Source organism: Lithobates pipiens, unplaced genomic scaffold, assembly GCF_037356315.1.
Source record: "Lithobates pipiens isolate NorthernLeopardFrog02 unplaced genomic scaffold, aLitPip1_a1.2 Scaffold_22, whole genome shotgun sequence".
Classification (NCBI taxonomy): Eukaryota; Metazoa; Chordata; class Amphibia; order Anura; family Ranidae; genus Lithobates; species Lithobates pipiens.
The window spans coordinates 77,799,833-77,825,310 of NW_027507784.1; the positions used below are offsets into that span (position 1 = coordinate 77,799,833).

A 25,478-nucleotide genomic window follows, 5' to 3' on the forward strand; every position below is an offset into this window, starting at 1 on the left:
AGTGCTCCCGCCAAAACGGCCGTTTTTAAAAGTTTTTTTTGCAGTGACCCATGTCCCCTGGGGCAGGAGGCAGGTCCCCAAACCCTTTTTAGGACAGTATCTTGCATATTAGCCGTTAAAATTAACACTTTTAATTTCGAACGTTTCGAGTCCCATAGACTTCAATGGGGTTCAAACGTTCTTACGAATTTGGGGTCCGTTCGAAAGTTCTGGTGCGAACCGAACCGGGGGGTGTTTGGCTCATCCCTACCTACAGGTAAGCCTAGATTAAGGCTTACCTGTAGGTCCAAGAAATATCTTCTAAACCTACACGGTTTAGGAGATATTTGCCCGAAGACAGGCACCGCTGTCTATGGCGCATGCGCAGTAGACAGCGGCGTGCAGGCGCACTGAGCGCAGCATCTTCAACGACGGAGATGCCGCGCGTGTCGGCTCCCGTGCGCATGCGCGGGACTGACGGCTTCGCCGAATGACAGCGGCGGAGCTGTGAGACCCCACAGAGAAGATGGACGCTCGGAACTAAAGGGGACAGCGGTGACTTTGCTGGCTCCTGTGTCAGGTAAGTGACACATAATAGACTGCGATGCGATGCATAGTAGTCCATTATGCTTTGCCTTTGCAGGGAATGAAAGAGGAAGTAAACTCATCAGGGTTTACTTCCTCTTTAACCACTTGCTTACTGGGCACTTAAACCCCCCTCAGTCCCAGACCAATTTTCAGCTTTCAGCGCTGATGCACTTTGAATGACAATTGCGCGGGCATACAACACTGTACCCAAATGAAATTTATCATTTTTTTCCCACAAATAGAGCTTTCTTTTGGTGGTATTTAGTTACAGCTCGGAGTTTTATTTTTTGCTAAACAAACAAAAAAAGATGCAAAAAAAAAAAAAAATCATGTTTTAATAGTTTGTTATAAAATTTTGCAAACGGGTCATTTTTCTCCTTCATTGAAGTGCGCTGATAAGGCGGCACTGATAGGCTGCATTGGTGGGCACTGATAGGCTGCACTGGTGGGCACTGATAGGCATAGTTAAGGCGGCACTAATAGGCACAGATAAGGCGGCACCGATGGGCAAAGATGGGCACAGATAAGATGGCACGGATGGGTGGCACGGATAAGTGGCACGGATGGGCACTGATAGGTACCACAGATAGATGGGACTGATGGGCACTGATAGGTGGCTCTGATAGGTGGCACTGCTGGGCACTGATGGGCGGCACTGCTGGGCACTGATGGGCGGCACTGCTGGGCACTGATGGGCGGCACTGGGGTGCAGCACCTTTGAGGCAGATTGGGTGGCACTGTGGGTGGCACTGTGGGTGGCACTGTGGGCACTTACTTTTTCTTTTAGTTATACTTCAGGATGGCACTGCGGGAGGCAGGTGGGCACTGGCAGGTGGCATGTGGTGCCTTGCATTGCTGGCCGTGATCGGGACTGATGTCCCGATCACGGCCGCCGGTGATCGGCTTTTTTTTCTCCTCGCGTTCTATCACATGATCAGCTGTCATTGGCTGACAGCTGATCACGTGATAAGGGGTCGGGATCGACCCCTTACACGGATCGGTGATCAGGCGAGTCTCACGGACTCGCCGATCACAGAGCGCGCCGCGCGCGCCCCTCAGGGGGCGCGCAGGCCGCTCGTAACCGGGACGACGTCAATAGACGTAGTCCCAGAAATCTAGGTCCGCGCTAATGCCGTCATTCGGCAATAGCGCGGTACCCAAGTGGTTAAGTGACTGTGAACGTGGCATTGTTGTTGGTGCCAGACGGGCTAGTCTGAGCATTTCAAAAATCTGCTGATCTACTGGGATTTTCACACACAACCATCTCTCAGGTTTACAGTGAAGGGTCCGAAAAAGAGAAAACATTATGTAAGTGTGTTCTGCTGTTAAGCTGGCCATACCCCGTACAATTTTCTTATTCAATTTCCTTTAGATTTACCTTCAACTGTGTAGTAGAAGGGCCTGCCTGATTGCACACAAACTGAAAGTGTTCAGATTTGACCTCATATTATATGGTTTTGGTAAATCTATAGAAGAAAATGGTATAATGTATGGCCAGCCTTAGTAAGATGATCCAAAACAGCTAAACAAGTGTATGTGGATAGGAAGTAGCTGAAAGCGAATGGAGGAGTTCAGTAGGCTCAATATTAAAGTGAAACCCAATCAGAGAGGTGCACAGAAGAGGCTTTTCTGGGTAATCACTCCAGACATTTTAAGCAGTTACAGCAAAACCAACCATACCATAGCTCCCAACTGTCCCTGAGTTCGAGGGACTGTCCCTGATTTGGAACAATGTCCCTCTGTCCCTCATTTGTCAGTCATTTTGGTCTGATGTATATAAAATGCACTATTTATCTATCAAAAAACGTTTTCCAGCGCTAAAACCTTTCATCTGATTTCTAAATTGCAGCATTTTTAAATACTAAAAGCCAATATAACAGAATAGTAGTGTTAAAAAGCACTTGTTGGTTAACCAATCCATTTTTTTCCGTACAATTCTCCTTTAAGGGGGGGGCGTGTCCTATGCCTACATACTTTTGCTAATAGGTGTCCCTCATTCCCCATCTCAGATAGTTGGGAGGTATGTCCATTTGGATAAAAGCTGATCTTTATCAGCACCCAGCCAGTGCACTTTGGCTTCTTTCAATGCCTCCAACCACAACTTGAGCATTTAAAATAAGTGAAAAATAATGGATCATAAAAAAGGTAATAAAAACCTGTAAAATGCAAAAAGCACTAAAAATGCATAGGTGTGAATCCAGCCTAAGGCCTGGTTCACATTAGTGCGATTTCAGACGTGACCTGCATGAATCGCATGACAAAGGAACTCACATTGCTTTCAATGGTGCCTGCTCATATCCATACGTCTCCGCAACAATTTGATTTTGGAAAAGGTTCCTGTGCTAATTCAATACAATTTACATTTGGCGCCACAGAATATGCAAACCGCATCCATAATGCAACCAAAGTTACATCAAAGTCGCACTGCATAATTGCACTGAAAATCAGGACAAAATCATATGGCGGTCGTGTAAAACCGCTAAACCACTTGACAGTTTTTTTTTTTCCCCCTATCTCTGGGGACTTTATTAGTGAGCTAATACGTTTTAAGGGCTGCACACCTGCTGTGGCCATTATGAGGGGCTCTTATGCCCCCTGCTGGAATTTTAATTTATTTTATACTGTAAAGCTAAAAACACACAAAAGGTGTGCGAGAAGATATAAATCTCCCAGGTAGGTGGGAACAGATCATGGATTTTATATCAGGGAAAGCTCACTACTACAGAATCCACCAATGGTTTACACATTTGAAGTAGCGCTGTGCTTCAAAATGAAAAATAATAATAAAACTGCATAAAGAATTGCAAACAGCAATATTACATGTGTCTGATCTCTCAAGGTAGATATTGAATAATGTGAATAATAATAATAATAATAATAATAATAATAGATGATGTATTGAGTTTGCACACAAAGTGCCAGTGCTGCAACAACAAACAAGTGTGCAAAATACAACATAAGAATATTATTTTTTATTTGTGTTATCACCAACATTAAAATAATAAATCATACATTCAAATTATTTTAATTTTGGATAAGATAATATTATTTTTATTTGTGTTATTACAGGTGACTCATAAAAACAAACCAGTCAGGGTATTATTTTAATGTTGGATTGTGATAAAAAAATTTAAATATTATTGTTATTTTGCAAAGTTTGTTGCGGCGCTGGCACTTTGAGTACAAACTTAGTAGAGAATTTATTATTATTATTCACGTTATTCAATCACTACCTTCAGAGATCAGACACATGTAATATTGCCGTTTGCAATTCTTTAAGTAGTTTTAATATTCTTTTCATTTTGAAGCACAGCGACACATCAAATTTGTAAACAATTGAATTTTAGATGTGGGGGACACATCATTAGGCCCCTTTCACACATGCGGACAGCATGTCCGTATTTCATCCATCCATTTGTGGATGAAATACGGACATAAATGCATCCCCATGGGACAGCGGGTGTCTGCGGATGAGCATCCGCAGGCACCCGCTATTGTCCGCCTCCGCAACAGTCCGATTCTGCAGACGGAGGAAAATCCTATTTTTCTATCCGTCTGCAGAGCAGATCGGCAGAAAACACGGGCAGACGGTCCGTGCTCATCCGATCCCCATAGAGGAGAGCGGAGAGCTGACAGGGTGGTCCCTGCACAGTGTGCGGAGACCGCCCTTGTCCACTGCCGGCTCAGCGGGGACAACGGAGCAAACCCCGCTGAGCGAGCGGATCATCACGGGGCGGATCATTACTGATCCACCCCGTGTGAAAGGGGCCTAAGTTGTGAGCAGCTGCTCCCTATTTCATAGACTCCATACACACTAGTATGCCCTGTACATACGGTCGGACTTTGACGGAAAATGTGCAATCGGATCTTGTTGTCGGAAAATCCGACCGTGTGTGGGCTCCATCTGACTTTTTCCGTCGGAATTTCCAACACACAAAGTTTGAGAGCTGGATCTAAAATTTCCCGACAACAAAATCCGATCGTTTAAATTCCGACGGACAAAGTGCCACGCATGCACAGAATAAATTACAAGACGAAAGCTATTGGCTACTGCCCTCTTTATAGTCCCGTCCTACGTGTTTTATGTCACCTTGTTCTGAACGATCAGATTTTTTGACATCTTTGTGCGACCGTGTGTATGCAAGACAAGCTTGGGCCAAAAAACGGTCGAAAAAAATAAAAAATAAAAAATTTGACGGATTTGGTTGTCGGAAAAACAGACCGTGTGTACGGGGCATTAGATTTTCTGCAGATTGCTGTCTTCAGATTTACCAAAACCATGTAGTGCAAGAGCCTGCCTGATTGCATACAAATTTAAACTCTTATGCCGCATACACACGATCGGAATTTCCGACAACAAATGTTCAATGTGAGCTTGTTGTCGGAAATTCTGACCGTGTGCAGGCTCCATCGGACATTTTTTGTCCGAATTTCCAACAACAAAAATTTGAGATCTCGATCTCAAATTTTCCAACAACAAAATCCGTTGTCGGAAATTCCGATCGTGTGTAGACAATTCCAACACACAAATTTCCACGCATGCTCGGAATCAAGCAGAAGAGCCGCACTGGCTATTGAACTTCATTTCTCGGCTCTTCGTACATGTTGTACGTCACCGCGTTCTTGACGTTTGGAATTTTTGACAAGATTTGTGTGACCGTGTATGCAAGACAAGTTTGAGCCAGCATCTGTTGGAAATAAATCCCAAGATTTTGTTGTCGGAATGTCTGACCGTCTGTATGCGGCATTATGCCGCGACAGACGGTTGGAATTTCCAACAACAAATGCGGGATGTCAGCTTGTTGTTGGAAAATCCGACCGCGTGTATACTATACTCCATCGAACATTTGCTATCGGAATTTCCGCACACAAATGTTTGAGAGCAGGTGCTCAAATTTATCCCAGGATTTTCTTGTCGGAATGTCCGATCGTGTGTACAGGGCATTAAGGTTTGAACCTCCTATTATATGGTTTTGGTAAATCTGAAGACGAAAATCTGCAGAAAATCGAATAGTGTGTATGGAAGTCTTAGATTAAGTGGTAGTGCATATAATTCTATACCTACATACAGAATACACCAGGCTCCACCTGAAACTAAAATAACACTTTTCAGTGGACTGGCCCTTTAGGTTCGTCAGTCATAAATTACAAACTATAGTTTCTATAGGTCCCTTCTAGATTGTAAGCTCTAATGAGCAGGGCCCTCTGATCCCTCTTGTATTGATTTGTATTGAAAGTGTAATGTCTGCCCTCATATTGTAAAGCACTGCGCAAACTGTTGCCGCTATATAAATCCTGTATAATAATAATTACTGTATTTTAATTGTTTCATGGTAATAATAATAACCAGATAACCAAATGCAGTATTTCAGCAGATCAGAACAGCAATGCACTATATGGCCTGCTGATGCCATCTGCTGGTGATATTAGAATAAATATTTTTGTATCATGAGATAACATTTAAATAATAATAATAATAATAATAATAATAAAGTCATGTTTACAAATAATTACAGTGTTGTTAAAGAGGAACTACAGTCTATTCACATAATGTGTAAAAAATATATATCTGCCATTCTGAAGCTTCCCTCCAACCACTTTGAATATTATTTTATATATACACTGCGATTCTGTACCTGCCAAATATGCTGAAGAAATCTCCCTCCACTGAATCTGGCTGCAACCATTTTAATAGGTGTCTAGAGCTGCGAGGGGCTGTGTAATGTAAAGGGGTCCAGTCCACAGGTGCACTGGCGTTCGTAATGGAGAATTAAAGGGATTGTAAAGTGATTTTTTTATATAACAAACATATCATACTTACTCCACTGTGCAACTCGTTTTGCACAGAGTGGCCCCGAACCTGCTCTTCTGGGGTCCCTCAGCGGCTGTCTCTGCTTCCTCCCGCAGGTACTTCTCACGTTCATGCGAGCGCCCTCACATGGTGAGAAGCATCTGCGGGCGCACTCCCGTGATACAGCCGCTCGCTGTATCACACGGCCCCGCCCCCCAGCGCTCCGCGTCAGTGGATGTGATTGACAGCCGCACGAGCCAATAGCTGCGCTGCTTTCCATCCATCCACTCCAGCCAATCAGCGGCCAGGCTGAACGGTGGAAAGGACATCGGGGGGCGAGCGCGGGACTTTCGAGGGGTCAGGTAAGTAAAACGGGGGGGCTGGGGGGCGCAGGCACTATGAGATGTTTTTTCACCTTAATGCATAGAATGCATTAAGGTGAAAAAACATTTACCTTTACAACCCCTTTAACATTGGTGATGTGGCAAATTATGAAATCTCCAAATGCAGCGCACATTTCTCTTCTTTTTTAATGGGATAATAATGAAGCTGCTTTGCTGGTGATACTGATGGAGTTATTGCAAACTAAATTTTCAAAGGCTTTTTTATTTTTTTTCCTGCAAATTACCACAACACCATTATCCCGTAGTTTGGATCTAAGATACAACTATGTTGGTGTCTCTTGTCAATTTTACATTGTATTTTTTTTAAATGTAACCGCCTACTCCCAAACTGTCATTTGAAATAAAACACATAGCCAAGTATTATTCTACACAATTTATTTTATTGTGCATTAAAAAGAAAACAAATACAATTAGACATGCTATCTGCCAATAGAACTTAGGCCGCGTACACACGCGGGGACTGTTCGCCCAACTTTGTCCGCTGAACAGTGTTTCGGCGGACAGTCCGCCCGTGTGTGGGCTTTCAGCGGACAGTTTCAGCGAACAGTTTGCTGAACAAGGTTTTTCGGAATTTCCGAAAAACTGTCCGCTGAAACTTGGTTTCAGCGAACAGTCCCCTCGTGTGTAGGCTTGTTCGTCAAACTAAGTTCCGCGCATGCTCAGAAAGGATTTACACGCCGAAAGTTGTAATGCAGTGTATAGGACGTCGTATTTTCCGTCCCGTCGTACGTGCTGTTCAGAAATTAACTGAAAAGCACAAAATGGAAAACACAAAAAGAAAACCGCGAATCAACACTCACCAAACTTCTACTAACACAAAATTAGCAGAAGGAGCTCAAAGGGTGGCGCTAAAGAGCTGAAAAACCACGTAGTACATCATTATGTTCGTAATTGTTGGCCAACATTTGTGTGACCGTGTGTATGCAAGACAAGTTTGGGCCAACGCCCTTCGGACAAAATTTCACGGTTTTGTTGGCCAACAATCCGATTGTGTGTACAAGGCATAATATATATCACAATGTCCCATATAGAAAGATTAGTCTCTTACCAGATAGGATGGATCCCGATTACAGAGATCAAACTTGCTTTGTGGATATGACCCCCTAACATGTAAATGATTCTCCCGATTGGCCAAGATCCAAATGTTTCAGAACTCAGGTGTTACAAGAACCAAAGGGTTGGGTTACTCCCATGAGCATGCAGCTCGTTTGTATCACAGTAATTGCCAGCTTGGGTGTCCCAGGTGTATGAATGAAACATTACATCCTCTGTATCTTTGTAATGGGACTCCAATGTTGGAAAATCATATAGATAGTAAAGAAAAAAGCCTCATAGTGTAAAAACACACACAAATGTATTAAAAGCTTAAAAAAGTTACACTCGCAGCACGGCTGAAAACTTCAAGCATTAAACATATATATCTGGCGGCGATATCACTTGTCAAGACAGTTAGGTGGCATTGTAAGGCTTCTCCGATTGGCTTTTTTTCTTTCCTATCTATATGATTTTCCAACATTGGAGTCCCATTTCAAGCTGCATTCTTACTATTTGGGTGTTTTTTGTTGCTGTAAGCCTCAGCTCTAAAAAAAATGCCCAACAAGACGAATCATATTCATTTCAATGGCCCCTGTTCACATCTGAGCGTTTTGTCATCTGAAGCTCAAAAAAGTACAGGAGCTTCTTTTTTTTTTTGGCAGATTACAAGCACTCAGGGGCGGACTGACCATTGGGCTACTCGGGCACTGCCCGAGGGCCCCGTGCCACTAGGGGGCCCCATCAGGGTTGCCAGCCTCAGTAAAACCAGGGACATTATGTAAATCCTGAGATTATAGCTGCCCCACCTCTCCAGTACCTTCTCAGCCAATAGAAACATGTCTGTGTGTACTGTGTGTGTGATTGTATACTGTGTGTGTGTGTTTGTGTATACTATGTGGCCCCATAACCTCTGATTGCCTGGGGGCCCCATAATCTCCTATTGCCCGGGGGCCCCATGAGTTCTCAGTCCGCCCCTGCAAGCACTTTCTTCTTTTTTACATCTTTTGACCTGTGCAAAATCACATGACTTTCTGCCTGAAAACAAAACGCCTAGGTGTGAACAGACCTAAGCGTTTCAAAGTCACACACGTTTGTCGCCATTTTGTACAGGTCACCAATGTAAAAAGCAGAAAAACGCCTGTAATCTGCCCCCAAAAAAAAGCTCATGTTGTTTTTTGAGCTTAAGCCCTTTTTTTTTTAGGCATTTTGCTTCAGGTAACTAAGTGCTGAGATGTGAACAGGTGTCATTGAAATGAATGAGATTTTGCTTGTTAGGCGTTTTTAAGGCATTTTATGAGCTGAAAATGCTCAGGTGTGAATGCAGCCTTAAAGCCGAGTTCCACCCACTTTTGAGAGGTTGTCTTAAACGAAAGACCACCTCGTTTCTGGATATTGAAAAAAAAATTTTTTTTCCTCCTTTAGTACCTTTTTTTGGAAGTACAAGCGTACTTCCGATTCAGCCAGGCAGCGGGCCAGGACGTCGCATTCTATTCTTCAGTGAGCACCCCCCGTTGTCTTCTGGGACCTGTGTGTGTCCCAGAAGACAAGCTGGCCATTCACAAAGCTCTGCAGGACTCACGCAGTTGGAAACCGGCAGTGAAGCCGCAAGGCTCTACTGCCGGTTTCCCTTAGTTGGAATGGGGGCACCTGCACCCAATCCAATGGATGGATCGGCCTTGGGGGGGGGGGGGGGCGACATCCCAGGCTCCCTGGACAGGTAAGTGTCATTATTAAAAATCAGTGGCTACAGCGTTTGACTTTAAAAAAAATAAAAATATTGTGGCTGGAAGACAGTAAGGATGAGCTGCGGCGTGTTCGCACAGCCCATGTGCAGAGCCCGCCAGGAAGTTGGCGCTGCGCTAATCACAAGCAGTGAGACATTGTCCTGATCTCTGCAGCAGCGCATGGGGACAATGTCTCACTGCCTGTGATTAAGGATGAGCTCAGGCGTGTTCGCATACTCCATGTGCTGAGCCCGCCAGAAATTCGGGACAGCACTGCGCTAATCACAGGCAGTTAGACATTGCCCGATCTCTGCAGCCACACATCGGGGCAATGTCTCACTGCCAGTGATTAGCACAGCGTGCACCAACTTCCTGGCATGCTCTGCACGTGGACCATGTGAACACGCCTGAGCTCATCCTTACCTGTGATTAGCGCAGTGCGACTTCCTGGCAGGCTCTGCACGTGAGCTGTGCGAACACGCTGGAGCTCATCCTTAGAAGACAGCTTTAAAGATACAGAGGATGTAATGTTTCATTCATACACCTGGGACACCTAAGCTGCCAATTACTGTGATACAAACGAGCTGCATGCTCATGGGAGTAACCCAACCCTTTGGTTCTTGTAAGACCTGAGTTCTGAAACATTTGGATCTTTGCTACTCAGGAGAATCATTTACATGTTTCGTGGTCCTATCCACAAAGCAAGTTTGATCTCTGTAATTGGGATCCATCCTATTCGGTAAGAGGCTAATCTTTCTATATGGGACATTGATATATATTAGACGTCTTTCAACATTTTACCGTTGATCTCTGCATATGAGAACAGTATATGGGACTTTTTGCTTCGATTTAGTTTTTTATTCAATTTGCTGCAATCATATGAGCACTAACAATACATTTTTTGGTGTATGTTGAATGACAGTACACAGGCACGTATACAGACATTGTTTCACGTTTGTAGTAATCTTTGTGGTTGATAAAACAATTTGTTGCTATTATTTTTTGTGTATATTGAGTGATATCACACCAGTAAGGATGGGCTCAAGCGTATTCGCAAACAGCACGTGCAGAGCCCGCCAGGAGGTCGGCACTGCGGAGCGCTAATCACAAGCAGTGAGACATTAGGGGTTATTTATTAAAGGAAAATCCACTTTGCACTGGAAGTCGCTGTAGATCCGAGGAGGACATGCAATGAAAATAAATGAAGAAATAAAGAAAAATAATTCCAAAAAAGGAAAGCCTATGGTCGGACTTTAAAGGCACAACAAACAGTAGAAATATACAAAAATATTAGCATTTATTGAAATAATAATAAAAAAAGTGTGTGTGTGTGTATATATATATATATATATATATATATATATATATATATATATATATATATATATATATATATATATATATATATATATATATATATATATATATATTATAAACAACAGGGACATGAAAGAAACATTGATAAAAATCATAAATACAAAAAACAATCTATAAATGATATGATTGTACGCTTCCTCAGGACACATTTGGGGTTCAGTAGTTGCAAAGAAGAGAAAGGGGTCTCACTATCCTGCAAAAGGAATCACATATTAATCAATCAGTGATCAAAAAAGTAATTTCCAACAAAGGGGAAAAAGCAAGGTGGAGCAATGAGGTCAGAGCGAATCACCAGGCAAATAATACCCAGGAACCACCTGTGAATAAATGATCAGGAGTGTCTAGGTATGATACTTTCTAACAGGGGATGCCGTATCAAAGTGAATACTCATAGAAGAAGACCGGATATAACCATAGGCTGTTCATATCAGAAAATATAGGAATCCCTCAGTCAGAGGTAGCCACCGAATAAGATATTTGGCTATATATCAAAAGTAATGAATCCAGATCTGGGCTGTGATCATCCAAGATATAGCAATGTAACGAAAATCCCCTGGAAGAGAGCAGGACAATAAAAAAACAGCATTTTATCTTGCACACGATTGGATGATAAAATCAGCAGAGCTTCCCCTCATTTCAGATCTACCCCTTAGATTTAAAGCGACTGCACTTCCAAGTGCACTTGCAGTGCAAAGTGAATTTGCCTTTCATAAATGCAGCCACCACAGCTAAAGACTGATAAGGAGCAAAATATTATTTTTTTGGTGTTGGGTTTTGATAGAGCGCCCCCCCCCCCCCCCCCCCCAATAAAAAAAAGTTTTTGTTTGTTTAAAGTGGTTCTAAAGGCAGACGTTTTTTTTAATCTTAAAGAGAAGTATGGGTATTTAATTTCCCCCCCATTCATACTTACCTAGGTGGATGCTGCATCTGTCCGCCAGCACCCACCGATCATCAGCCAAAGACGCAGAACGCAATCTGCCCATGTAAACAATATTGGCATTCTGACAGGAGGGGAGACCTGGATCCCGTGTCTATGCAAAGCAGGGACTAAGATCCATGTCTTCCCCTAGTAAAAGCACCTTACACAGTATAGTAAAACACCAGCTAGGCACACATGTAACCCTTTGTTGGCCCCTGATGTTAACCCCTCCCCAGCCAGATCGGCTGTTATTGGACACAGCCGGTCACATGCAAACATGGAGACGCCAGTAATCGGCGCTCCTTACCTCACACTGACAGAGAGCGAGGAGAGGAGAGCCAATCAGCGATATCTCCTCACAGAGGACATCTAGGGATGTAATCAGGGCACTGATCATCAGTGCCCTGATTACAATTAAGTGGCACCAGTGCTGGAACTGTGTGCCCACCACTGCCAGCAATCAGTGGCCATTAGTGATGCCAGTCAGTGCTGGCTATCAGTGCTGCCCATCACTGACACCTATCTGTGCCCACCCATCAGTGCCAGCTATCTGTGCCCACCCATCAGTGCCACCCATCAGTACCAGCTAATTTTTGGTCTTTATTTTTTCCTAAAAAAAACAAATCAGGAGTGATTAAAAACTACCAAAGGAAATGCCTATTTGTGTGAAGAAAATGATAAAAATGTCACATGGTTACAATGTAGCATGACCGCGCAATTGTCATTCAAAGTGTGACCACGCTGAAAGCTGAAAAATGGCCTGGGCAGGAAGGGGGTATAAGTGCCCGGTATTGAGGTGGTTAAAATCATTGTGCATCCACAAATATAGTGAATTTCCTGCGTTTTTGCATACGAGTGTGCTGCTGTTAGCAATCAAAGAATGACCTGGGTGCAATCTTTTGCAGACTTTTGCATTTAATACTTGTATTAATTTAAGTAGTTATGTACTATAACAATCTGTTATGTACAATACAAATCACAGTGTTCCGACCGCAGTCAGACTTACTTGTATATGTAAAACAACAGAAACCGCAGAGAAATCTGAGTATTGAAATTGATTTTTGTTTTATTTATTACAGGCAATTATACACTCACCGGCCACTTTATTAGGTACACCTGTTTAATTGCTTGGTAACACAAATTTCTAATCAGCCAACCACATGGAAGCAACTCAATGCATTTGGGCATCTAGATGTGGTGAAGACGACGTGCTAAAGTTCAAACTGAGCAAGGGGATTTAATTGACTTTGAATGTGCCATCGGTGTTGGTGCCAGACGGGCTGGTCTGAGTATTAAAAAGAAAAAATCTGCTGATCTACTGGGATTTTCACACAACCATCTTTCGGGTTTACAGAGAATGGTCAGAAAAAGAGAAAATATCCAGTGAGCGGCAGTTGTGGGGAGTAAAATGCCTTGTTGATGTCAGAGAAGAAAGGGCAGACTGGTTTGAGATGATAGAAAGGCAAAAGTAAATCAAATAACCACTTGTTACAACCAAGGTATGCAGAATACCATCTCTGAACACATAACACATCAACCCTTGAAGCAGATGGGCTACAGCAGCGAAGGACCACACTGTCAGCTAAGAACAGGAAACCGAGACTACAATTCGAACAGGCTCACCAGAATTGGACAATAGCAGATTAGAAAACGTTGCCTGGTCTGATGACTCTCAATTTCAGCTGCAACATTCAGATGGTCGGGTCAGAATTTGGTGTAAACAACATGAAAACATGGATCCATCCAGCCTTGTATCACCGGTTCAGGCTGGTGGTGGTGTAATGGTGTGAGGGATATTTTCTTGGCACACTTTGGGCCCCTTAGTCCAATTGAGTATTGTCTAAACTCCATGACCTACCATGTATTGTATTGTTGCTGACCTTGTCCATCCCTTTATGACTACAGTGTCCCCATCTTCTGATGGCTCCTTCCAGCAGGATAATGCACCATGTCACAAAGCTCCAATCATCTCACCACTGGTTTCTTGAACATGACCATGAGGTCACTGTACTTCAATGGTCTCCACACTCACCAGATCTCATCCAATAGAGCACCTTTGGGATGTGGTGGAACGGGAGATTCACATCATGGATGTGCAGCTGACAAATCTGCAGGAACTGCGTTATGCTATCATGTCACTATGGACCAAAATCTCTGATAATGTTTCCAACACCTTGTTGAATCTATGCCAGGAAGAAATGGGCAGTTCTGAAGGCAAAAGGGGGTCCAACCCGGTACTAGCAAGGTGTACCTAATAAAGTGGCCGGTGAATGTACATTGTTCATAAATAATAACGCCCTCGTTATTCGCTACCTATTCATTCATTCTCTAACCTCCCAGTGTTTTCTGGTTATTTGGATTATTTTCCAGCTGGCCATTTTTGCCTTTAAAATAGCAACAAGAAGAGCCCAATAATATTATTAGAGAAGGGACCCATCATTCACCCCTCATTCACAGTCTCTTTCTATATATGAATTGTATACATTGCTGCATCAACGTCGATGTCTCTGGCTGAACCAAAACAGAATGCGCCATCTGCTGGTCGCAAAGGGAATTTTTAAATCTAATGTTTCTTTTGCAAACTTAAAGTGGTTGTAAACCCTTACAACCAACTTTGACCTACAGGTAAGCCTAGATTAAGGCTTACCTGTAGGTCCAAGAAATATCTCCCAAACCTATACGGTTTAGGAGATATTTGCCCGAAGACAGCCACCGCTGTCTATGGTGCATGCGCCGTAGACAGCGGCACGCAGGCGCACTGAGCGTGGCATCCTCGATAACGAAGATGCCGCGCGTCTCGAATCCCGTGCGCATGCGCGGGAGTGACATCAACGCGGCTTCGCCGAATGACAGCGGTGGAGCAGCGAGACACACCGAGAAGATGGATGCGGCGGACTACAGGGGACAGCGGTGACTTCGCTGGCTCCTGTGTCAGGTAAGTGACACATAATGGACTACTATGCGATGCATAGTAGTCCATTATGCTTTGCCTTTGCAGGGAATGAAAGAGGAAGTAAACTCATCAGGGATTACTTCCTCTTTAAAGGGATTGTAAAGTAATTTTATTTTATTTTTTCTTAAAATAACAAACATGTTATACTTACCTCCACTGTGCAGCTCGTTTTGCACAGAGTGGCCCCAAACCTGCTCTTCTGGGGTCCCTCAGCGGCGGTCTCTGCTTCCTCCCGCAGGTACTTCTCACGTTCATGCGAGCGCCCTCGCATGGTGAGAAGCACCTGCGGGCGCACTCCCGTGATGCGGCTCGCTGTATCACACGGCCCCGGCGCTCCGCATCAGTTGATGTGATTGACAGCAGCGCGAGACAATGGCTGCGCTGCCTTCAATCCATCCACTCCAGCCAATCAGCGGCCAGGCTGAGCGGAGAAGAGGACGTCGGGGGTGAGCGCAGGACTTTTGAGGGGTGAGGTAAGTAAAACGGGGGGTGGGGCTGGGGGCGCCGGCACTATGAGATGTTTTTTCACCTTAATGCATAGAATGCATTAAGGTGAAAAAACTTTTACCTTTACAACCCCTTTAACCACTTCAATACCGGGCACTTAAACACCTTCCTGCCCAGACCAATTTTGAGCTTTCAGCGCTGTCGCACTTTGAATGACAATTGCGCGGTCATGCTACACTGTACCCAAATGAAATTTTTATCATTTTTTTCCCACAAATAAAGCTTTCTTGTGGTGGTATTTGATCACCTCTGCGGTTTTTATTTTTTGCGCTACAAATAAAAAAATACCGAAAATTTTGAAAAAAAAATGATTTTTTTTGTTTCAGTTTCAAAACTTTGTAAATAAGTACGTTTTCTCCTTCACTGATGGGGCTACACTGATGGGCACTGATAAGGCGGCACTGATGGGCACCAATGATGTGGCACCAGTGAAGTGGCACTGATGAGGTGGCATTGATGGACACTGACATGCGGCACTGACATGCGGCACTGACAGGCGACACGGATGGGCGACACGGATGGACACTGATAGGTGGCACAAATTGGCACGGATTGGCATGGATGGGCGGCACAGATGGGCATGGATAGGCGGCACAGATGGGCATGGGTGGGCACTGATAGGCAGCACAGGTGGGCACTGATAGGCGGCACAGGTGGGCACTGATAGGCAGCACAGGTGGGCACTGATAGGCGGCACAGGTGGGCACTCATAGGCAGCATTGGTGTTATACTGTTCTAATGGATGCCAATCAGTGCCAAACAATAATGCATGCCAATCAGTGATGCCCATTGTGGGCACTGATTGGCATCCATTATGTGCACTGATTGGCATCCATTTTGCTGACTGGCATCCCTGGTGGTCTAGGGAGGATTACCTTTTGCTTAGCATCCCTGGTGGTCTGGTGGCGTCCCTGGTGGTCCAGTGTGGGCATCCTCGGGGGGGCTGTGCTGATAATCGATCAGCACAGACCCCCCCTGTCAGAGGAGCAGCCGATTGGCTCTCCTCTACTCGCGTCTGACAGACGCGAGTGAGGAAAAGCCGATCACCGGCTCTTCCTATTTACACTGTGATCAGCTGTGATTGGACACGGCTGATCAGGTGGTAAAGAGTCTCCATCGGAGACTCTTTACCGAGATCGTAGTTGCCGGGTGTCAGACTGACACCCCGCAACAACGATCGCCGCGATGCGCGCCCCCGGGGGCGCGCAGCGGCTCATAATCCTGATCACGTCATATGACGTCCGGTCAGGATTATGCAACCACTTTGCCACCGTCAATTTATAATAGGGCGGGCGGCAAGTGGTTAACAGTCCCTGTATTCTGGAAATATGAAATCAGTGTTGCCATAACCACCTCCCTATATTTTTGCAAGATCCAATTTAACCACGTAAGCACCGGAAAGATTTCTCCTCTTAATGACTGGACCATTTTTTTGCGATACAGCACTGCACCGCTTTAACTGATAATTGTGTGGTCGTGCGACATTGTACCCAAACAAAATGTATATTTGATCGCCTCTGCCGTTTTTTTATTTTTTGCGCTATAAACAAAAAATGACCGAAAATTTTGAAAAATATATATATTTTTTACTTTTTGCTATAATACATGTCCAAAAAAAAAAACAAATGTAAAAAATGTAAGCCAATATGTATTCTACATGTTTTTGGTAAAAAAAAAAAAAAAAATCTGAATAAGCCTATATTGATTGGTTTGCGCAAACGTTAAAGCATCTACAAAATAGGGGATAGATTTATGGCATTATTATTATAAAAAATAAAAATAAATCTTTTATATATATATATATATATATATATATATATATATATATATATATATATACTGTACAGTACAGACCAAAAGTTTGGACACACCTTCTCATTCAAAGAGTTTTCTTTATTTTCATAACTATGAAAATTGTAGATTCACACTGAAGGCACCAAAACTATGAATTAACACATGTGGAATTATATACTGAACAAAAAAGGGTGAAACAACTGAAAATATGTCATATTCTAGGACAGTGATGGTGAACTTTGGCACCCCAGATGTTTTGGAAGTACATTTCCCATGATGCTCATACACTCTGCAGTGTAGTTGAGCATCATGGGAAATGTAGTTCCAAAACATCTGGAGTGCCAAGGTTCACCATCACTGCTCTAGGGTCTTCAAAGATTTGATTACTGCTTCACACACTCTTGGCATTCTGTTGATGAGCTAGTAGTCACCTGAAATGGTTTTCACTTCACAAGTGTGCCCTGTCAGGTTTAATAAGTGGGATTTCACGCTTTATAAATGGGGTTGGGACGATCAGTTGTGTTGTGTAGGAGGAGGATACAGTACACAGCTGATAGTCCTACTGAATAGACTGTTAGAATTTGTATTATGGCAAGAAAAAAGCAGCTAAGTAAAGAAAAACGAGTGGCCATCATTACTTTAAGAAATGAAGGTCAGTCAGTCCGAACAATTGGGAAAACTTTGAAAGTGTCCCCAAGTGCAGTGACAAAAACCATCAAGTGCTACAAAGAAACTGGCTGACACGAGGACCGCCCCAGGAAAGGAAGACCAAGAGTGACCTCTGCTGCGGATGATAAGTTCATCCGAGTCACCAGCCTCAGAAATCGCAGGTTAACAGCAGCTCAGATTAGAGAACAGGTCAATGCCACACAGAGTTCTAGCAGCAGACACATCTCTAGAACAACTGTTAAGAGGAGACTGTGTGAATCAGGCCTGCATAGTAAAATAGCTGCTAGGAAACCACTGCTGAGGACAGGTAACAAGCAGAAGAGACTTGTTTGGGCTAAAGAACACAAGGAATGGACATTAGACCAGTGGAAATCTGTGCTTTGGTCTGATGAGTCCAAGTTTGAGATCTTTGGTTCCAACCACCGTGTCTTTGTGCGACGCAGAAGAGGTGAACGGATGGACTCTACATGCCTGGTTCCCACCGTGAAGCATGGAGGAGGTGTGATGGTGCTTTGCTGGTGACACTGTTGGGGATTTATTCAAAATTGAAGGCATACTGAACCAGCATGGCTACCACAGCATCTTGCAGCGGCATGCTATTCCATCCGGTTTGCGTTTAGTTGGACCATCATTTATTTTTCAACAGGACAATGACCCCAAACACACCCCCAGGCTGTGTAAGGGCTATTTGACCAAGAAGGAGAGTGATGGGGTGCTGCGCCAGATGTCCTGGCCTCCACAGTCACCGGACCTGAACCCAATCGAGATGGTTTGGGGTGAGCTGGACCACAGAGTGTTGGCAAAAGGGCCAACGAGTGCTAAGCATCTCTGGGAACTCCTTCAAGACTGTTGGAAAGCCATTTCGGGTGACTACCTCTTGAAGCTCATCAACAGAATGCCAAGAGTGTGCGGAGCAGTAATCAAAGCAAAGGGTGGCTACTTTGAAGAACCTAGAATATAAGACATATTTTCAGTTGTTTCACACTTTTTTGTTCAGTATATAATTCCACATGTGTTAATTCATAGTTTTGATGCCTTCAGTGTGAATCTACAATTTTCATAGTCATGAAAATAAAGACAACTCTTTGAATGAGAAGGTGTGTCCAAACTGTTGGTCTGTACTGTACTTTTTTTTTTTTTTTTTTTTATAGGCATGGCAGTGATCAGCGATTTATTTATTTTTGCGGGACTGCGACATTGTGGCAGACAGATCATTATAAAAATTCACTGATTACTGTATAAATGTCACTGTCAGGGAAGGGGTTAACACTAGTGGTGATCAAGGGGTCAAGTGTGTTTCCTGGGAGGTGTTTCTAACTGTGGGGGGAGGGGACTGACTGGAGGAGGAGAGAGATCGCTGTTCCTGATCACTAAGTACAGATGATCTCTCTCTACTCCCCTGACAGAACAGGGATCTGTTTGTTTACATTGACAGATCCCTGTTCTGGCTCTCTGTGGAATGATCGTTGGTGGCCGGCGGACATTGCGGCCACGCGGGTCAGCTCCAGCCATGCGCGTGTGCCCATTGTATCTACTACATGAAGCAACGTACACCTACGGCGATTCGTGCAATAGAGCCGACCTGCCGCAATATAATGACTGCAGCTGGTCAGCAAGTGGTTAAAGTAAGAGTGGTATAACCCCAGTCGTTTTTTTTTTTTTTCCGCCATTGGGAAAATTTTCCTTCACTTCCTGCCCCATAGCCAAAACAGGAAGTGAGAGGATGGAATGACTGGCTGTCACCAGAACGAGTGTCACCATTGCAAGACTCCTCTGTTCCTGGTCTGGTGACAACCAAATTTGGTGATTTTCTTTTACTCTCTGTGATGACGGTCACCATGGGGCAAAAAGAGAATCTCCATAATGGGGGCACAGACAGCAAAAAAAAAAAAAAAAAGACAGGAGTTCTAATCACTCTCCACTATATCCAAAATAAAGTTTGCCTTTGGTTATACTTTAAAGTATTAGAAAACCTTTGTAGTAAAATGTATCTTTAAATTCAGGCCCAACTAAAGAGTATCAAGTGTTTTTTTTGTATTTGTTTTTTGTGCTGTGCTTCTGTTTCTTCTCCTTGTATCTTCCTCTGCAAACTTCCCATCAGGAGCTTGCCCTGTGGGTGGCAGTAGAGGCCAGAGCATGCCCTGTAGGGGATGTCGGCATTGTCCTGTTGGCACATAGCGGTGGGCACCGGGTAAAGCAGAGCCAGGGGCTCCATTTTGCACTTGCGCTGCTCAATAGCGCACATAGAAGAGAACATTAACACACCAGCAGGACAGCCCCAGCGACCCTACTATGCATGCATCCCCGAAAACGCACAAGGCAACAGAAGTGCACACATCCAGAAAGACCCCAGGGAGACACCGAGGGCCAGAGGGGCACTCTACTGGCAGAAACAGCACACTGCGACTTTCAGAGGCTGCTAATGTTGGAAAGACGGCACAAAACAGGGGACAGGAGGCAAAAATACAATATATTACCAAAAGTATTGGGACACCTGCCTTTACACGCACATGGATTTTATGGCATCCCAGTCTGTAGGGTTCAATATTGAGTTGGCCCACCCTTTGCAGCTATAACAGCTTCAACTCTTCTGGGAAGGCGGTCCACAAGGTTTAGGAGTGTGTCTATGGGAATGTTTGACCATTCTTCCAGAAGTGCATTTGTGAGGTCAGGCACTGATGTTGCATGAGGAGGCTTGACTTGCAGTCTCCTCTCAAATTCATCCCAAAGGTGTTGTATCGGGTTGAGGTCAAGTTCCTCCACCCCAAACTCGCTCATCCATGTTTTTATGGACCTTGCTTTGTGCACTGGTCCAAATCATTGTGTGGGGGTTGTTTTTCAGGGGTTGGGCTTGCCCCCTTAGTTCCAGTGAAGGAAACTCTTAAGGTGTCAGTATACCAAGACATTTTGGACAATTTCATGTTCCCAACTTTGTGGGAACAGTTTGGGGATGGGCCCTTCCTGTTCCAACATGACTGCCCACCTGTGCACAAAGCAAGGTCCATAAAGACATAGATGAGCGAGTTTGGGGTGGAGGAACTTTACTGGCCTGCACAGAGTCCTGACCTCAACCCGATTGAACACCTTTGGGATGAATTAGAGCTGAGACTGTGAGCTAGGCCTTCTCATCCAACATCCGTGCCTGACTTCACAAATGGACTTCTGGAAGAATGGTCAAACACTCCTAAACCTTGTGGACAACCTTCCCAGAAGAGTTGAAGCTGTTATAGCTGCAATGGGTGGGCCAACTCAATATTGAACCCTACAGACTAAGACTGGGATGCCATTAAAGTTCATGTGTGTATAAACCCCAATAGGTTACGTTTTCAGGATTTCCCTCAGATGAAATGGCTGTGGTAATTACCACTGATTTTCACTGATCAAATCACCTTTACAAACTAATGGCAAGCCTGAAAACATGACCTGTTGGGGCGCCTTGAGAAGCACTGGTATAAAGGCAGGCATCCCAATACTTTTGGCAATATAGCGTACATAAACATATGCAGCTACATGTATTCTTTGATTTTTACAGGGAGCGTTTAATATCACTTTAAAGCCCAATTTCCCTTCCCACGATCACCCTGGAATGTGGTAGGTATGAGTTAATTAGGAATTGAAGTGTCACTCTGTAATATTCAAATCCAAAAAGTTTATTCCAAAGATAAATTGTTTACAAAGCCTACGCATTTCAAGGGGTCACTCACACCATGGCATTCGCTTGCAATCCCCGCTACTTTCAATATTAAACAAAAAAATCTCCCTATATAAATGGGATTATAAGTGACTACCAACACCACACACAAATCAAAAACATGAATATTTTATTAACAAATACAGAACAAAAGATACACATGAATACATTAAAACCAGAGGGACTACTAAGCAAACAGTGTCCCAATGGTGTAGCAAAATGTTATAAACACATAATTACATTTAAAAAAAAACAACCAATAAATATTAATCATACTCTAAGCTGATGACCCCACACCCGATGCATTTCTAGTTGCTGAAAACTTTCCTCAGGGGTGAAGAGCAAAAAGTTGGGTGGTAAGTTGATAATTCTACAACATAGAAAAACACAATCTTACACAAATTTGCAAAATTACTTTCAATAGCACCCCAATTGCGGCACGATTTTGCCACGACTGAAATCCAATGAATCGCAGTAAAAGCACGCAAACAGGACCACGGGACACCTGACGCCCAAAAGAAGTTCCGGAACTTGGGGTCCTATTGAAAGTAATGGGGATCACAAACGTGTCCCATGATTTGCCGTGATTCAGAATCGCAGCGATTCCGCCCACCATTCGGAACGCTGTGGTGTGAATAGAGCCTAATGCTGCATACGCACGATTGGATTTTCCGACAGGAAATGTTGGATATGAGCTTGTTGGTGGTAAATCAGACTGTGTGTACGCTCCATCTGACATTTGTTGTCGGACTTCCTGCCAACAAATGTTGGATGGCAGGTTCTCAAATTTTCCACAGACAAATGTCTGTTTTTGAATTTTCTGATCGTGTGTACACAAGTCCGGCAGACAAAAGTCTAAAGTACAAATACGCATGCTTGGAAGGACGAGGTGGAAGCAGTCGGTCTTGTAAAGTAGCGTTTATAATGGAGAATTAACATTGGTAACGTGGCAGATTATGACATTTCCAAATGCAGCGCACAATTACATAGTTAGTAAGGTTGAATAATAGACCTCAGTGAGTGTCTACAATTGTTCCTATCCCTGTACATTGCGCACTCACATTGGTCTCTACCCTCAAGGAGCCCACAATCCAAGGTCCCCATTCATATACTAGGGGCCAATTTTGGACAGAAGCCAATTAACCTACCTGCATGTCTTTGGAGTGTGGAAGGAAACCAGAGTACCTGGAGGAAACCCACACAGGCACAGGGAGAACATGCAAACTCCAGGCAGGTAGTGTCGTGGTTGGGATTTGAACCAGCGACCCTTTTTACTGCTAGGTGAGAGTGCTAACCACTACACCACTGTGCCTCTTCTTCTTTAATGGGATAATAATGAAGCTGCTTTGCTGGTCATACTGATGGAGTTATTGCAAACACATTTTCAAAGGCTTTTTTTTTTTTTTTCTAGTGATATCAAGAATAATATTATTATGTTTTTTTTATTTTATTTTATTATTTGGGCAAGTTACCACAACACCATTATCCCGTAGATTTTAAGATCAAAGATACAACTATGTTGGTGTCCCTTGTCAATTTTACATTGTATTTTATAAAATGTAACTGCCGACTCCCAAACTGTCATTTGAAGTAAAACACACAGCCAAGTATTATTCTACACAATTTTTTTATTGTGCATTAAAAAAAGAAAACAAATAAAATTAGACATGCTATCTGCCAATAGAACTTAACCAAAAAGTTCATTCTATGCATCCAAAATATAGAAAATATACCAAATCAAATCATTATTCAACCAAAAAAATGATGTCAAAGCAATAACTCCAAGGCCAATAATAAATAACACGTTATCTCCTCCGATTCCACAACATGTCTGGTTGACGAACGGCCGTTCAGAAACTAACTGAAAAGCGCAAATCAACACTCACCAAACTTCTACTAACACAAAATTAACAGGAGCCCAAAGGGTGGCGCTAAAGAGCTGAAATCCACGTAGGTCACTACGTTCGTAATTGTTGTGACAGGTCCGTCTCTGCTCACTAAGCGGGGAGGGACCTGTCAGAGCCCCGCTCTCCTCTATGGGGAGATCGGATGAAAACGGACAGCATGTCATCAGATCTCATCCGATCAGATCCGCCAAGACGGATGATAAACATACCGCCATACTTCTGTCTTGAGCAGATTGGATTGGCAGAGAGGTCTCAATAGACACATGTCTGCTGACATCCATAGGAGTCAATGGATGGCCAGCCCGGATCTGCCTGAAAAACAGACAGGTGGTCCACTAACAATTTAAAGCCAAACTCCAACTCACACTTTATAATCAGTTACAGTTTGCTGACGGGTTTTGCATGAATAAATAAAAGCTGGTCGTTTTATCACCCCTGCCAGTGTTAGGTGGTTTATTCCATCCATGTAAACTGATTGGAGAGTTTGTGCTTTTGAAAAACTGAAAACTTACTGCCTGGAAAATAGAAGAAAGCCTAAAAAAACAAAAAACAAATGCAGCCATCACATATAAGATTTGGTAAGCTGCAATATAATGAATGCTTGCATTTGGGTCTAATACCCCTTTTAAAGTGGTTGTAAACCTTTACATATACCCTGTAAAGTGACTGGCCTCAGGTGATACAGAGATGAAGCAAATCCTCCTACATACTGTAAATTTTACCTGTCTACCTGTAATTTTCTTTTCTCTACATCCATTCGAAGTGCTGAATTTATAATCTTGTCTGAGAGTTCAGAAAAAAGGGGGCAGAGAGCTGAAGTTACACTCTGCAGAGCTCAGTGAGGAGAACTCTGAGAGCTGATTGGAGGGAAGGGACACACCCCCTTCACACAGGAACAGAGCTGAGGCTGTCAATCTGCTGCAGATGCCTCCCCTGACACCTTTTTTTCTTTTGGTGTCAGGAAAACTTGTTAGAAGTGATTCATGCTGATAGCAGAGGAACGAAGCAGCAGACAGAAATGACACTTAGTGCTCTGGATTGAGACAAGTACACACTATAGAGGGATATGCTTTGTCCATGTCTGAGGGTTACAACCACTTTAAATTCACATTAACCCCAAATTTTGCTTGTCCCTAATGCAGACCTGTGATGTAGGAGATTCAAAGGGTCAAATACAGCCCAAAAACAAGCATTTTTATAGTAAGGTCACCAATGACAATCTGAGGATGTCTCTAATGACTGAAAGGTGTCAGTTGAGAAAACTTTTTGAAAAGTAAAAAAAAAGAAACAAATTTGCTACCCAATCACAATTGCTTTAATCCTTGTATCTAACAAAATCTTGCCATCTCTCCTGATGCTGAATTCTGGGCTTTGCAGGTCCTCCATGATTTTTGCTTTGATGTCAGCGGGTGCCGTTTCTGCAAAGTGCAATTTCTCTGTGACCGCATCGAGCAACATCCCGCCAACGTCACTGCCCTCTACAAAACACTGGGTGATGTCGAAGTACGAGTCGATGTCATGGGTCTCGTATCTCACGGAGATAGTATCAAGGATACCAGTGATGTGCTCCGAGCACAAATCCATGCAATAATCTTCCTGTAAAAGCCATTTGTGCCTCTTGTACAACTTACTCCATCCGCAGTCCCCTATAGGACAATCAGTGAGAGATGTGACTTTCCAGGAGCAGCCAATCACAGGCACCATACTCGGCCATTGACAACATCTAGCATCACCTTTATTAAATGAACAAAGTCACTTTTTTCTTTTGACCTTTACATTTACAAATACATTTTCGGAGATATGTACAGATGTTAAAAGGAAACACATACTAGGGGAAATAAATAGGATGCCATTGCTGACTTTCTTCTGAACCTGTTAATTGCCTGGTTGTCTCTGGCTCCAATACTGGAGACCAGTGGCGTTGCTAGGGGGTGGCTTCTGGGGCCCATAGCCCCAGGTCCAGAATCAGTGCTGCCATGGGTCCCAATGGACCCAGGCTGCAATTTGATTGAGGTGTCAGAGCAGGGCAGGCACTACCTGCACAATTTACACCAAGTGCAGTCTCCGTAATAGTATTGCGGGCTGCCTGACACAACCATGGCACTCTCACCGAGATTGCACTTGGTGCTTCAGTGACAGC

At 43.6% G+C, this 25,478-nt stretch overlaps 1 protein-coding gene across 1 annotated transcript in view; it reads right to left on the minus strand.

The window, feature by feature from the left end:
• Window positions 1–21,533: 21,533 nt before the first annotated feature.
• Window positions 21,534–25,478, minus strand: part of LOC143923842 (histamine N-methyltransferase-like) — a 63,680-nt gene continuing 59,735 nt past the window's right edge. The window contains exon 7 of the mRNA XM_077447761.1: window positions 21,534–24,984. Within this exon, the coding sequence (XP_077303887.1) occupies window positions 24,635–24,984 (350 nt within the window). The 3' untranslated portion in view covers window positions 21,534–24,634. The remainder of the gene's footprint in view (window positions 24,985–25,478) is intronic.